The sequence below is a fragment of the Furipterus horrens genome, unplaced genomic scaffold (genome assembly GCF_987537825.1).
Source record: "Furipterus horrens unplaced genomic scaffold, mFurHor1.1.pri manual_scaffold_5, whole genome shotgun sequence".
NCBI classification, from domain to species: Eukaryota; Metazoa; Chordata; class Mammalia; order Chiroptera; family Furipteridae; genus Furipterus; species Furipterus horrens.
The window spans coordinates 40,256,865-40,272,149 of NW_028327175.1; the positions used below are offsets into that span (position 1 = coordinate 40,256,865).

Below are 15,285 nucleotides of genomic sequence, written 5' to 3' on the forward strand. Positions count from 1 at the left end.
TGACTGGTTTAAGAGTAGGCTTGTGGCCTCGTGGTCAATAAAACATGAAGTTAGCTAAGAGAGCCAGAGAGGACCTTTGGGAAAAACTTTCTTTATACAGTGCTTAAGAAAGAGAAACTAGAGCAATTTATGTCTTCTCTTCCTGTGAATATCGTCAGGACAAAAGTACCTGAAGTACTCAAAGAATTTTACCTTTAGGCATTTGCCTCACTATCTTGTCAGCTTTGTTGACTTCAAAATGATTTTTTTTAAAAAATCTCATTCAGCTAGGTTTTTAAAAATTCAGTCAGAATAACTGGTCATTACCAAACATGGAAGTCTGTTACATTGGATTCTAAAATGAACTAGGATAGACTTATTTTGAGAATTTTACATATAATAATTGCTATCTTCTTTATAAGTTATTTTTCTACTGCAAAGCTGGACTGTCTAGCTGTGTGTTGTCTAATACAGTTGCCACGAGCTACCTGTGGCTATTCAAATTTCAATTAATTAAACTTAAAAATTATATTCTTTAGTTTCACTAGCCACATTTCAGGTGCTCAACAGTTAATTTGGCTAGTGGCTACCACGCCATGCAGTACACATATAGAATAGTTCCATTATTGAAGGAAGTTCTCCTGACAGTGCTGGGCTACCTTATGTGTTTTGTAAGTTTAAATTTTCAGACATTAGATTACACTTTATACAACTTCTATACCCTATGCTCAGATAGCTTTATCAACTTGGATAGCATGAAAATAAATTTCATTGTGGTAAGTAAATTTGCCACAAATTTTGAATTAGTAACATCCAGATTACTGGAAAAAATAATTATTGTTATATCCATGATAAAGTCATGTTAACTGTATTTCCTTATCATTTTCTAAAAGCTGAAATAGAAAACAAAGACAATAAACAGAAATTCCAACCCACCAATAGCAAGCTCTACAATTTGAACATCTAAAACATAGTTTCATGAGTAAAACGCAACAAGCTTGAGACATCTGGCACGTTTTTTTCTTTTTCTGTTACCTATCATATATTATTCACATTACATAGTGTCTATGCTATTAGGGCCAAAGTGAGTGCCCACCCCTACAATTGTATAACAATGGAAATTGGGATAGGAATTCAAAGGTGGGTTTGGAGATCTCATTCCTACCTAACACAGTCCGATATATATTATAGTAAGTACTCAATTCTTCTACTCACGTATAAAACCTCTATTCTTTTGAGATTCATGTTATTCATCCAAATCACTATGTGGCTTTACCATTGCTGCCTATAAATCTCATGATGGTCATTTCCTCTCACTTATTAAAAAGTTTGATACCTCGTTCACAGTCCTACTATATACTCCAGGCTCTAACATCATGCTGAGTGACTTCAGCATCTCCATGAAGACTTTCCAAACTCCCCAGCCCTGACGTTCCTTGAATTCCTTTACCTCCCTCCGAGGTTAGGCATGCACTACCACGGCCACACTCCAGCTGTGACATCACTGAGAACAGTCTCACTTCTCACGACTTAAATTCAAACACATCCCATTCTCTGATCCCTCGCCTGCTATCTCCCTTACCCAGCTTTTCCTACAACACTGGTTCTTTGATTTTATGAATTTCTTAGAAGTTAGGTCCTTAATTTTGTCCCTCTTAGCTCTCTTTAGACTCCATTGTCATTCCTAGAACTCATGGCTCAGCCCTTCAGTTGTTCTCACCAGTATCCTTAAATTCTTCTTGATTCGATTATTGTTTTGATTTAATCTGGCCTTTCTCCAATCCATTCTCATCTAAAGCATAAGTCTGGGGCAAAGTCTTTCAATGGTTCTTCACATCTCTAGATAAAGATCATGTTCTTTAACTTCCACGCCTTGCACTTAATTTTCCTTCTGTCTCAAATCCTCTCATTGTCTCTTCTTGTCTGGTCAGCTCCTACTTGCCCTTCAGATTTTTAGCTTTCTATGGGAAGTAATTCCTAAATCCCTAATTAGGCCACATGCCAATTATATGTGCTTTTATAGCATCCCATACTTATTCTATCATGTCATATTATATCATATCATATCACATCACTCTGTACTGTCATTTTCTGTTTATAAGTGGTTTCCCAGGAAACTGTGAGATCCTTGAGGGCAGAGATTCTTTCTCATTCTAGCACAGTCAGATATTCACGAAGCACTCAATTATTTATTGAATGAATGAAAAAATAATTCCAGTAACTTGTAAAGGTCATTGTAATTGAAATTACATTTAATTACTTCAAGATGTAAATTTAAGTATGATAACTAAGCCATAGAGTATGTTAGAAGGGTGGTACTGGGGAAAACAGAACACAGCAAGGAAGATTAGGAGTACCAGGGTTGAAAGGAGCAGAGTAGGTTACAATTTTAAATACGGATTCAGCCTATACCTCATTGGGAAGGGGACAGTTGAGTAAAGGTAAGAGAGTTAACCATGTAGATATTTTGGAGAAGTGCATACAAGGTAAAGTGAAGAGACATGTAAAGTCTTAAGTTGAGAACATGCCTGGTATATGCAAGGAAGGAGATCCGTGGCTGTAGCAGAGTGAATGAGGAGGAAAAAGTAAGAGATGAGTTCAGAAAAGTAATGTAAGGCCAAAGTGTGTAGGCCTTGCAGGTCTTTGCAAGGACTTTGGGTTTAAGTAAAAATGGAGAGCCATTGAAGGGCTTTAAGTAAAGGATATAATTTGATTGACTGCCTCCTTTATTGAGGAATTAGCAAGCCGGAGTAGTATGGGAAAAATCACTGAAAAAGCTATTTAGAGTAATTCAATGAAGAAAGATAGCAGTGGAGGCAGTGAGAAGTGGACAGATCTATGATATATTTTGAAGGCAAAGGCAATGTGATTTTCTAAAGAATTGGATATATAGGCTGTGAGAGAGAAAAAGGAATAAAAAATAATTCAAGGGTTTGGAGCTTGAGCCATACAGAGTTGACATCTGAGACGGGAAAAACTGTTGGGAGAATAGGCTTGTCAAAATGTTTTACAGATAGCATGTGGACATGTTGAATATTAGATATCTATTAAAAGCCTAATCAATAAGAAAACATGAGTGTAGGACTTAAGGAAGAAGTCTTAGCTGCAAATATAAATCTGGAGGTCAAATGACATGTGAATGGTATCAAAAGCAATGAAAATTGATGAGATCATGAAGGAAATGAGTATTGGCAGGACAGAGAAAAAGGTCAAAAGCTGAGTCCTGCGTACTCTTAACATTAAGAGGTCATAGAATGCCAAGTACCATATGATTTCACTCATATATAGCATCTAATGAACAAAATAAACCAACAGACAAAATAGAAACAGACTGACAGCTGTCAGAGAGGAGGGGGATTGCAGGGCTGTGTAAAAAAATGAAGGGATTAAGAAAAAAAAAAAAAAAAACCCTCACAGACACAGACAGCAGTATGGTGATTATCAGAGGGAAAGTGGGTGGAAGGAGACAGAAGAGGGTAAAGTGGGGATAAGTGGTGATGGACGGAGACTTGACTTGGGGAGCAGAACACACACTACAATATACAGATGACATATATAGAGCTGTAGACCTAAAAAATACATTATTTTATTAACCTATGGCACCCCAATAAATTCAATTAAAAAAATTTAAAAAGGCAGAATAACAAGTAGGATCCAGCGAAGGGGAATGAGAAAGAAGTAGTAAAACAAAAGGACAACTAAAATGTTGTAGTGTCATGGAAGTCTAGTGAAGATCAAGTAAGAGAAACACTGAGAATTGACTACTGGATTTAGCAATATGGAAGTCATCTGTGACATGACAGAAACATTTTTAGTAGAATTCTGGAGGCAAAAACCTGACAGGAGTAACTTTAAGAGAAAATGAGAAGAGGAATTAGATACAGTTAGTAGAGACAACACTTTTGAGGAATATCGTTGCAAAAGAAGATAAGACATCGAAAAATAATTAGCTGTTTTTCTGTTTTTTCAAGATAGGAGAAATAACAACAGGTTTGTATGCTTATGGGAAAATCTAGAAGCGAAGATGTTAGAAAAATTATCTACATACTCATGGAGTAACCAAGACTTAAGATAGGTGATGGGATGAAGAGCGTGAGAGTAAACATTGTGAGCAGAAGTCTGATGACATAGAATTAAAAACTGTGGTTTTTAGGTAGGAGGGAGGATTATCTGGAAGAAGTAATAAGATAAAAGACACTCAATCCACTTTCAGGCCCAGTCATTCAAGAGCTGAGGGAGAAAACACAAGTACCTAACTTTAAAGAGCTACAGAAGAAGCAGTATCTCCAGAGGAGAACCAGTTCCCATTAGAACAAGAAGGTGAAGGGAAGGAAAATTTAGAGATGTCAGGAATTTTGTTGGTGATGGACCATAAATTCCCGAGGGCACAGAATAGTTTCAGCAGTTGGGCAGGGAGAGGAAGAAGAAGAGGGGATGCACTAAGCTTTATTGAATTGGATGGCAGAAATGAGTCTGGGGCTTCTTGCGGTGGCAAATATAAAATGGGTCAAAGAGTGTAATAATCTTGGTGGACTCAAGAAAGATAATGATAGTAAAGTTTGAGTGTCTGGGGAACCAGAGCAGTTAAGGGTGTGTGTGGCTCTTTCCTGATTCCTGTTGGGTATTTTCTCCTAGTGCTGGAGCTTCCTCTTGACTCCTGTTGATGGAATTGCTGGACCTAAGACTGGTTCCCTTCATTATTAACAACTTTAAAAATGCATGTGACCATCACACATATGGGTTTCTGATCAAAAAGCATACAATTTTTAAAAATTTCCCTGCTTTGGGGGAAATGTAAACTAATTTTTAATAGCAGAGTTTGTTTTTACTTACATCTGTGTTACAGGAGCGATACCGTTTCCTTTCCCCAATGCAATATTTTCCACCTCCTGAAGGTCTGAAAACACATTTTGTTTAACATGTGAATATAATATATCTATCCACATTGAGTATAAACATTGCTTGATGAAACATATTAACATTTACTTTAAGAAAATACATTTGACATTGAATTAGTTATTGAATTAATCATGCTGGTGATTGTTAGTAATAATGATTATGATTGTTGAATGTTAAAATTAAGGCAATTTACTAGGAGTAACTTATAAGACTCCTAATTGTTTTGATTTATATTAAAATAATGCAATTAAATCCATGTATTTTCAAACAATCATAGTAAACAGGTAATTAGTTTGAGTTTAAAATTCACTTATTTATAATAAAAAGCCACTTGAATCATATTCAACAATACCCATAATCTGATGGTATATCTTCACCAAGTTGGAAATGAAAAGTTTGATTTTTTTCCCAACTGGAAACCGGAGAGGACATTAAATAACTCTCTGGAAATAGTTTCAGTTCATAGCAAATGCAGTCATAAATTTCTATCTTATTTCAAATATATGGTTTTAAAAATTAAATCTAAACATCAGATGGGTTTGCATTATATAATACTCAAATTTTAAAAAGTAAGATATCAAATATTTGATTTCCATAAATTAATACTTTAAATATTTACATTAGGGAAAGCTATATGTTATTATTTGAATGCTATTTTGAAGACTAACTTGTTCTTTTAAAAAAGGTCTGGTCATTCTCTTAAATATGTGGTTATATTAGTTATTATTATAGGGTTTTATAATTTGGGATATTATTTTACAGTAGCATACAGTTGAACTTAGGTTAATTATTTTGCACTTGTTTTAAAAGGGTCATTTCTAAATTATAACTTCGGCTCATTGCAATGAATGGGATAAAGTTACAAATTTGAATGCCAGTGAATGCTGACTCTAAGCAAGGAAAAGAAATGGCCCAGCTTGGGAGAAATGGGTTGGTCAGACAAAAACAAGGTAGTGGGGATAGTACTGGCGGGTGACACAATGAGCTCCGTTCAGCAGGAGGATAAAAATCAATGGAGAGTGGGAGAATGAAAACAAAAACTAATTAATATCAAGGGAAACGATTTCAAACTGAAAAAGGAAGAAAAGAGACATTTAGAGAGAGGAACCAAAGAGAGGGATCCTGAGTTAAAATAAGAAAAAAAAAAATAAATAAACCATCTTTTATCCCAGAAAGGGGGTGGGGAGCAGAAAGGATATCGTAACATCGTTCTGCACCAAAATATTAGTCAGCAAAGAAGGCTCTTAATCTGAGCTCTAGACAAAAATGTGAGCCCTTGACCTGCAGCTGCTAAGGAGCAGTTTCGTCTCCAGAAGGACAGGAAAGACCAAGTACAGGAACAGTCCACTGGTGATGGGCAAAGAATACTGATGGGGCTGGCTTTCTGCCAGAGGGACGCTGGCTGGAGAAAATGATGGTGGGAGAGGAGCAGTCTGACTTGCAAAAAACAGTCACCAGGAGAAAAGTGGTGGCAACTCCAGAAGATGATTAATGTGGGGCATGTGAATGAAAACCCTTTTAACACATGGGCAAGTATTCTTTTCATTGTGATTTGTGATGCGAATCAAGGCATTTCAACACTTGAAATGCTCTCATTGGTCCTAATGAGAGTATCTCATTGATACTAACATAGCAGTAATAATGTTTTGTGACATGTGAAAAGACCTTAGGTTTCCTGGGGATAATGGTAATGTAGCTAAGACCAGACCTGGATTCATCCATAATTCAGTAGTTTTTGGAAGAGGAAATCTACCTGATTATTAGTAGGTTAAGAAGTCTGGCTATACCTGGGATAAATACATAATACTTTTCTTTTCTCATTTTCTTTTATTTTTAGTTATGTAGTAAGGGGCGAGGAAGAAAAAGAAAGTCTGTCTAACAAGGCTCCTTCACTTTCCTGTGCCTAGTGCTTGTTCCGAAGACAAGCACTTGGCTCACAAGTGAAACGTTTTTACAGATAACATGTGAAACCACAGCTTTGAATCATTTCCAACTGTGTCTTTTTGTTGGCTCCGGCTTACTTTAGCTACTTACGCTGGACTGTCACAGTGTCTTAGGGATGAGGAGACGCCTCCCCCGCAGGTCCTGCTGCACTCTCCCCAGAGTGACCAGGCACCCCAGCCCCCATCTACGCTCGGGGGCCAACTGCCAAAAGCAACACAATCTCCCTGATAACACCACTGCAAGATTTCACAGAAAACACAGAATTAGCTTTCAGGCAGATAGAGCTATCAGAACAGAAATACATAAGGGTCAGGCAATGACCAATTACAGGCATTAGCATTCTCCCAATAGATAACAGACTGAGAGTTCTTTAACTGTGTTTACACATTGGTGATGGTGCATGTAATTTGCAAATTATCTTTAGCTCAGCAGTGATTTCTAAATCTCTAACATGTACCAGGAGTCTAAAAAAGCTCTCTTTATTTTGCCTACTCCAGACTTTTAGTGTTTCTCAATTATAGAGACCTCAAAAGCCTTTTTTAGATATTTTAGTATTAAAATTTTTTTCTTTATATTCCACTATTATTAGACTCATGGAATGATAACGCAATATGGAAAGTTCCCCAGTAAGGAATTTTTATGACGGTAATTGCTTTTTCTTTAAAAAAAAAAAAAAAAAGGCTGGTTGAGGCTACAATAGTAAAAGAATGTGTTGTGGCATTTCATCTACACAAGTACTGCAGACATAATAAAAGTAATGCCAAGACACTAGGGACTGGGTACAAAAAAACCCTTATATACACTGACTAGCCATGTGTACAGCCCCTGCATGAACATGTGTATTGGAATTCTTCTCAGCTTTACTCTCTGCAATAAACCACACATACTGCACATAAGTAGAAAGCCAGGGATAATTTATCGAGACACAGACATCAAATAATCAGCTCATAACTCTAACATGATAAATCTTACTTGCAGAATATGATATAAATGAAAGCCTTTTTTAAGAAAACCAAGCATTTCTAGGCTTTTATTGGTGCACTTTTGTGAATACCATCAAATGTTGACAAACCATACCGATGCTATGAAAGTCATTTGTTTACATGAATAACGATAGGCAACATTATTACAGTTGAGTAACTGTCGGCAATGTTAAATTGCTAAATAAAAATTCAACCTTATATTAAAACATAGAGGGATTATGACATGTGGTGCATAGAGAGTAATCATTTTATTACACTAATTCTATGTATCCAGCATTTTTTCACTTTTCACCTTTTTCATTGCTACCATCTGGCAAATGGAATAGTTTCTTATCTGGTCTCCCTACCTGAACTCTTTTCTACCTATAATCCATCTATTCTCCAGAAAGAATTCAGAGAGATCTTTTAAAACCAATGATCACATCATGTTTCTTTTTTTCCTTAAAAGACTCTGGTAGTTTCCTACTTCCATTAACCCTGGTCAGCAGTGGCTGGTGGGAACTACCCCCTGCCTCCTGCTCCAGCCTTACTTTCTCTCTCAGATCACCCGAGACACACTGGCCTTCTTTCCTTCCTTCAAATGCTAAGCTTGTTCCCTCCATAGGGCACTTGCATCTGCTGGGCCTTCTGGGAATACTCTTCTCACAATTCCTTGTATTTTCTGCCTTCTCATCCTTCAGTCCCAGGTCAAGTGTCATATTACCAGAGAGGTCTTTCCTTGATCACTCTTATCCTGAGGTGGTACCTTCCCAACCCCTCCCACACCTCCTCCCCCAACTCCAGGATGTCATAGTTTTAGTTTACGCTACTTTAAATTACACTGTTTATTTTTCAAATTATTTTATTATTGTTTGTCTCCTCTCATTAATATATAAAAGCCTTAAGTGCCCCAGGGAGCTATTTAAATTTAAATTAATTAATATTAAAAATTCAATTCCTCAGACACACTACATTTTCAGGGCTTTATACGTGACAATGTGGGACAGAGCAGATCTAGCACATGTCTATCACCACAGAATGTTCTATTAGAAATGCTGAATGTCTAGAACAGTGCTTAGCATGGGGTATATAAGCAAAAAGAAAACTCATTGAATGAATTAATACATTAGTTCAGTTTTAGAATCCCGTGTCCTGTTGTGGTTGCTACATGTCAGGAAGGAACTGGAAATACTAGAATGTAGAGAAAGTCAAATTTATCTTTGTTTCCCTGGTAGTTAGCACTCAGTAAATGTTTTAGTCATTGTAACAACATAAAAGACTTTTTAGAGAAATGCTAAGCAATTATCATTCATCCATAAAAAAAATTAGGCAAGAGAAGTCCAATTTTGGTTAGCTATAAGGCAGAACATTCTGAGCCTTAATCAAATAAATATTAAAGTAGGACATTAAGAAAGATTGTGAGTTTTGACAATGAAAATTACCATAAAAATTATCTGTCCAAAATGATGAAGCAGAGTTAGTTGGCTGAACCCATATAATATAGTGTCAAGTCTGGGAGGAAGGCTGCTGATAATGTACACTTGAGAGGGAGAGAATGTTCCAGCTGCCAGTTTATGACTGACTTAATTGATCTTGAAGACCAACGATTTGTATAATGATTGTGTCAGGCCTTCACCTATATAAAAGTCACAATATTGGGCCAAATCTCCAGTTTTACCTTTTTGTTATTAGAAGTACCTGTGTGTAAGAACATCTGTGCCTGTGGTTCTTTTTTTTTTTTCTGTGAGAATAACTGAGCAAAGTAGTACTGACCAGCAACTACTGGTTTGGGCCATGTCAATGAACGACCCCCTTTCTAAAACTCTAAATCTTAAAATTTGTCTATTTTTTCAAGTTAGAAATCTAGCATTATTGATTTCAAATAACATTAAGGCTTGTTTTTATATTTTCTAAAATAACAGAGCTGCATCTAAAGCTCAAGGTACTTAAACATTCATGTGATCTAAGCACTTCATTCTCCAGATGAGGAAATGAGAGCCTACAACAGGTTGAGTTGCCCCAGGTCACTTACTGGCAGAAAAACAAGGGGATTATCTGTCCAAAAATACACAAAAATCAGTGGAGAAAGATCTACTGAAGGTGTAGATTTATATATTTGAAGACATTAAGTAACATTCTAACATACTTTATGTGACTGTATTTACTATATAAAATACAAAATAACTCTAGAGACTACAACAAAATCCACTTAGCTGTAAGTGTACACCCACATGTTATTTCAGACTTCCTTGAGTACTCTTATAATTGGTAGAGAAAAAATGCACTTTCGGCATTTTACAGGAGCCAAAGGAATTGTGCAGGCCATCAGAACACTGAGAGATGTAGGTTCCAAAGTATTTAATAACATTGTTATATGTTTCCTGGAGACTCACAAAGTGTAGGACAGGGAAAGTCAAATAAATTATCTTGTTTTCCTTTTAAAACTTATCCTTAAGGTAAAAGATAAATATAATATAGTATTCAGTTTATAAAATGTTGCTCAGTTCTCATGACTATTTAACATCCGCACAGCAGTAGTATTTCATAACTGGTTTGCTAAAACGTTTTGCTGCATACATTCATGTTCTGATTATATATATTCCATAAGGTTATAACGTAAGACATAATTGTATCAGAAAGTTAGTCCATCTTTTCTCGCTCCCTGGTCATCTGGGAGACTGTGCTTGGTTGGGGTCTGTCCCGCACCTAAGGCAGGAAGATGGTGGCCACAAAGAAGATGAAAAAGTTGCTGGAGTTGATCAACTCGAGGCTCCAACTTGTTATGAAAAGTGGAAAGTACATGTTGGGGTACAAGCAGACTCAGAAGATGATCAGACAATGAAAAGCCAAACTGTTCATCCTCGCCAACAACTATCCAGCCTTGAGGAAATTGGAAATAGTGTCCTATGCCATGTTGGCCAAGACTGGTATCCAGCACTACTGTGGCAATAATATTGAGTTGGGCACAGCGTGTGGAAAATACCACAGAGTATGCACACTGGCTATCATTGATCCAGGTGATTCTGATAGAAGCATGCCAGAACAGACTGGTCAAAAGTAAATCATGCAAAATTTTTCTTTCATAAATTAGTCAGAGCTTGGTTTAAAAAAAAAAGAGAAAGACAAAGCTAAATAACAAAGATTAATGGGTAAAAATAAAGAATTAATAATAATAGTAGTATCACTCATCTACCAATTGACAAGAGTCTAATGTCTAGTTTAACAACTAATTAACAACTTGGTTTACTAGTTAAAAAGTTAACAACTTCAGTCCGTGTGCAGTCTGTGTTACAAACCTGAGTTCTCATTCTAACAATATCTTTGGTCTAAAGCAAGTCATTCATTTCTTTTCTTTAGTTTTCCTATCTATAAAATGGGGACTAACTTTAGTTTTTGATTCCAGTATGGTCTGGAGTAAGACAACTTAAATTATTTCTCTGCAGACATGCCTTCAAAAAAGTTAAAAACCTATCAAAGGACTCGTTGGATTTTGATCTGTGGCAAAATGTTCTTTTGTGTTTTGTTTAGCTTTCCCTCACTTTGTATTTATAGGAATGGATCTCTTTGGAATTCTTGCTACTTCCCTCCTCTGGTAGTAGTAGGTATCTTGAGTAGCACAAGATTTTAAAAGAAGAAACTTGTTTAACTTAATAATAAATCCATAAAGGATTTCATGTGGAGCAAGTTATTTGAGCTAATTTTCTAGATGATTATATGAATCAATATATACTGATTTTAACATGTCATAAGTAATATAATTAGATTACACTAAATATAACAACTTGAAGCATACAAATCCTACAAACTCATAAAGGTGATAATTTTGAGCATTATATTTTCTATTTTTATCTTTTTTTTTTTTTTGCCTGAAGTTGCCAAACCTTTAAAAGCTCTATTTTCATAGGCATAGAATTTTAGTACTTTTCTTAAAACTAAATGAGTTAAACTTTTAGATGGGACCCAGTTTCTAATCTTTATTCTCAAAGGTCATATCTGATCTAGTGATGTAGTCTAAATATCATTCATGTTACTTCAGATAAATTGCATAAATTTTGCCTTCTATTTGCTAATTCAGGTGTGTTTAACCAGATCTAGAAAAATGAAAGTGAAACTATCACATTCCAAGGATAAAATCTCAGATTGTTTATTTTTGCTTTTCATATTCCCACTAAGTAAAACAAATGTATTTTAAAACTACCTAGAATGACAATATATTCCAGTGAAGATTTAAAAGTTTTCTTAAGAAACAATTATTAAGCAACTTCTCTTGCTATTTTAGACCTTTGAATCTCATGATCCACATCAGGAAATTGTCTTAGCAAGAGACATTATAAATCAAAAAATCTAACCTTGAGAATTTGTCAGAATTCCACAAAAATTTTTCAAGATGAGTATACTTTTAAAATATTTTCAATTTTTAAATATTTAAAACATACATATTTCTTAACTAGAGTCATTTTAGTATGTGATTATACCATAGATTTTGTACCATAGCCAGCACTGGGTCCAGCCAACATCTGGAATGAGAGACCTCTAAGGAAATCCTAAGATTTTAAAGGAAGTGATATTGGTGATTCAATATAAAACATTCTTCCCAAGTCAGGAAAGCTAAAAGTTGGAGCACAGCACTATTAAAAGCCTTATCTTTCCACTCTGCAGGTGTGGGAATGCTGAAGCTTATTTCAGCCCAAATTCTAAATCAGAACTTGTCATCCCATCCATGCTATTTACATTTCTAGAACAATTGGAAGAGCTATTCTTTCTTTACTTCCTGTGTTTTTAGTTTGGGACCCAGTCAAAACATGTTATATTCTACTCTGAGATCTAAGGCTGCAAATGTCCTATTATATATCCAGTGTTCTAGAAGGGCATATAATAATTCTACTCTAATCCAGTCCTATATTTCCCATACAAAGATATTAGGAACCAATGTCATATGTATGTAAGTCCAAATGCTGGGCTATATCTCTAACAGGGTCTTGTAGAATCATTAAATCAATCTTTTGGCAATAAATCAAGTATTTGAAACTGTCTTTGTGGTCACCATCAGAGCTTGCAGGGACTGGGTTTTCATTATTCTTAATATCCTGTTCAGTAACAATGCCAACACTGCTATCGAGGTTTTTACAGTCTAAATCTTTGTTTACTGTTTCATCAAATATGGCATCCCTTCGATGCCTGTCCAAAGTGTTATTGCTGATGCCATGTCTAAAGAAAGTTTTTTTTGGCTTAAAGTTATAGTGATTGATTTGCAGGAGTTTGACCCATGGACTCACCATACCAACCAGAGCACAGTCTGGGCTCATCAAATTTCCTCCTTTGGTTAATGCTACTGTCCTTAAGCACATCCATTCAGACCATATGGTTCTTATTCAATCTTTGAATGGCTTATTCAGGCAAACATCCAATGGCTGTAATAGCGATGTCAGACCCCCCAGGACTCACACAAAGATCAGTTTTTAATTTTTTGGCCATATTTCTTACTCCATCTGCTAAATGTGCATGGAACAGTTCCCATACTTACATGGAACATTTGTGGAACTGCGCCCTCGGGCAGGGATCCCACATCGTTTGCAGCCAGAGTTTGACGAGATCATTGCAGATCCAGTCCTCTGGATATGTCTATGCTATCACTTAAGCAATACTTCTCCTCCCACCATTTAAAAAAGAATTTATTCAAAAAACTATGAGCAGCTTTTGTTTTATCCTGCTGGCTAGACAGGATGTAGGTTCTTTCTTGGTCCTTGTGATAGTTTTGAAATTTAGAGTTAAGATCAGAAGTTATGTACATTCCATTATGTTTCTGAAGCACACAAATTCATGCTTATACTCTGATACTTGTTACTCCCAGTTAAGATAGTATGACAAAGAATTTTCTGTCCACTATCATCTAAAGTTGGCAAATAATGATCAAAAGTAATGATGCTGCTCTAGTAATATACACTAGCATCTTCCCTTTGCAGAATTCCATAAAAAGTTCACTGAGGTGTTATTTCATTTCATCCTCACATCTCTACGAAATATGTAGAAATAGGTTATCCCTCATTTTAAAGTGGGCATTCATTACTTTGCTAATTGTAACACAATCCTATATTCTTAGATCAATGTTCTGTCCACAGTGCCTTCTTATTGTGATTCTTGACATAAGAAACTGTTACAGGTAGATAAGTGAAAAATCCACTTAGTATTAAAGGGCAAAATACTTTGTCACCACCAATCTCAAGCTCAGTGACTCACTTTATTATTATGACAATGAAAATTTGCTTTTTGCTTTATGAAATTTCCCATCTAAAGGTAAAGTGCAATCAGAGGCAATACACAGGGGCAAAGTTTTCATCTTTGGAACTAGAAGGACCTGGGCTGACCTCTCAGCTCTGTTATTAAATTGCTGTTTAATCTTAAGCTTTCGAGTTTTACTTTCCTCATCTGTAAAATGGAGTTAAAACACTTACCCACTCCAATGGCTTTTTGTCACTTAATTATTAAACAGAAAAATTATGTGCCTGGCACAGTGTAAGTACTTTTAAAACAGTCATTATCAGCATCATTGTTATTGCCAATGCCAACTATTTTTAGATGGCAAGAATACAGACTGGCCACAGAAAGTTGACTTGACCAATTAAAAATTCCACTTTAATTTAGTCCCTAGCTCTTCGCATATTTTTAAAAAAAATTAATTTGAGTCAAATGCTGAACTCTAGTTTAATTTCCAGATAGGTATAGCTTGAGGAGGAAAATTTGGAATCTGGCAACAATAAACACACTTTTCTTTTAATGAAAAAAAAATTAGCTGAAATTAACATCAAAAATTCATAAAAAGGTAATATGACAAATGCAGTTACCAAAAAAATTAATTAAAAATAAGTTAAGAAAGAACTGCTCAGCTCACATGTCTTGTCCTTTGCAATTTTTTTCTCTTTAAAAATGTAGGCTGATCTAGTTCTTTCAAAAAAATCCTATGCTTAAAATCAAAATTAATGATAGTAATGTATTTAGGGTCTGCTTGTAGTGTGCTGTCTTTTTTTCTTTCTAGGGTCTACATGTGTTTGTATTCCTTCATTCATTCATGTTAAGATTTCTTAGTGCCATTTCTAAAACTGTCTATTGACCTTCCATATCTCTGGAAAAGGGCTAAAATGTTTGTTTTTGCAGAATAATTTTAGATAGTGAAATCAAACATACTGACCTTATGAAACTAATTCTAATGTGCATATGAACTTCCTCTTGGTATACAAGCTTTGCTACACTTACAGTGTTCTTAAATAGTTTTTTATGGAGTCCAAGATACTCCACTGAAGTATGTCAGAAGCTGACAAGGTAAGGAAGCAGGCAAGGGTTTCTTTTAACTGTATCATTTCAATTTTTTTAATATGTATATATCAGAATTATACAGCCTTCATCTGAAAAAAGTGGTTAGGGATCAAAAGGTTGACAACCAACCTAAACTGAAAATGTGAATCTTTAGAAATCAAATATATTTTCCCCATTTCATTCACTTTTT

The 15,285-nt window shown here is 35.5% G+C and overlaps 1 protein-coding gene and 1 pseudogene across 2 annotated transcripts in view; one reads left to right on the forward strand and one right to left on the reverse strand.

Moving 5' to 3' along the window:
* The window catches only part of ADAMTS6 (ADAM metallopeptidase with thrombospondin type 1 motif 6), a 247,161-nt gene that overhangs the window by 78,496 nt on the left and 153,380 nt on the right, over window positions 1–15,285 (reverse strand). For both annotated transcript variants that reach the window (XM_090276311.1, XM_090276313.1), the window contains exons 13-14: window positions 6,913–7,058; window positions 4,813–4,876 (exon numbers count right to left, since the gene is read on the reverse strand). In XM_090276311.1, the coding sequence (XP_090132437.1) occupies window positions 4,813–4,876; window positions 6,913–7,058 (210 nt within the window). The remainder of the gene's footprint in view (window positions 1–4,812; window positions 4,877–6,912; window positions 7,059–15,285) is intronic.
* LOC150008434 (large ribosomal subunit protein eL30 pseudogene) lies at window positions 10,504–10,845 on the forward strand (annotated as a pseudogene).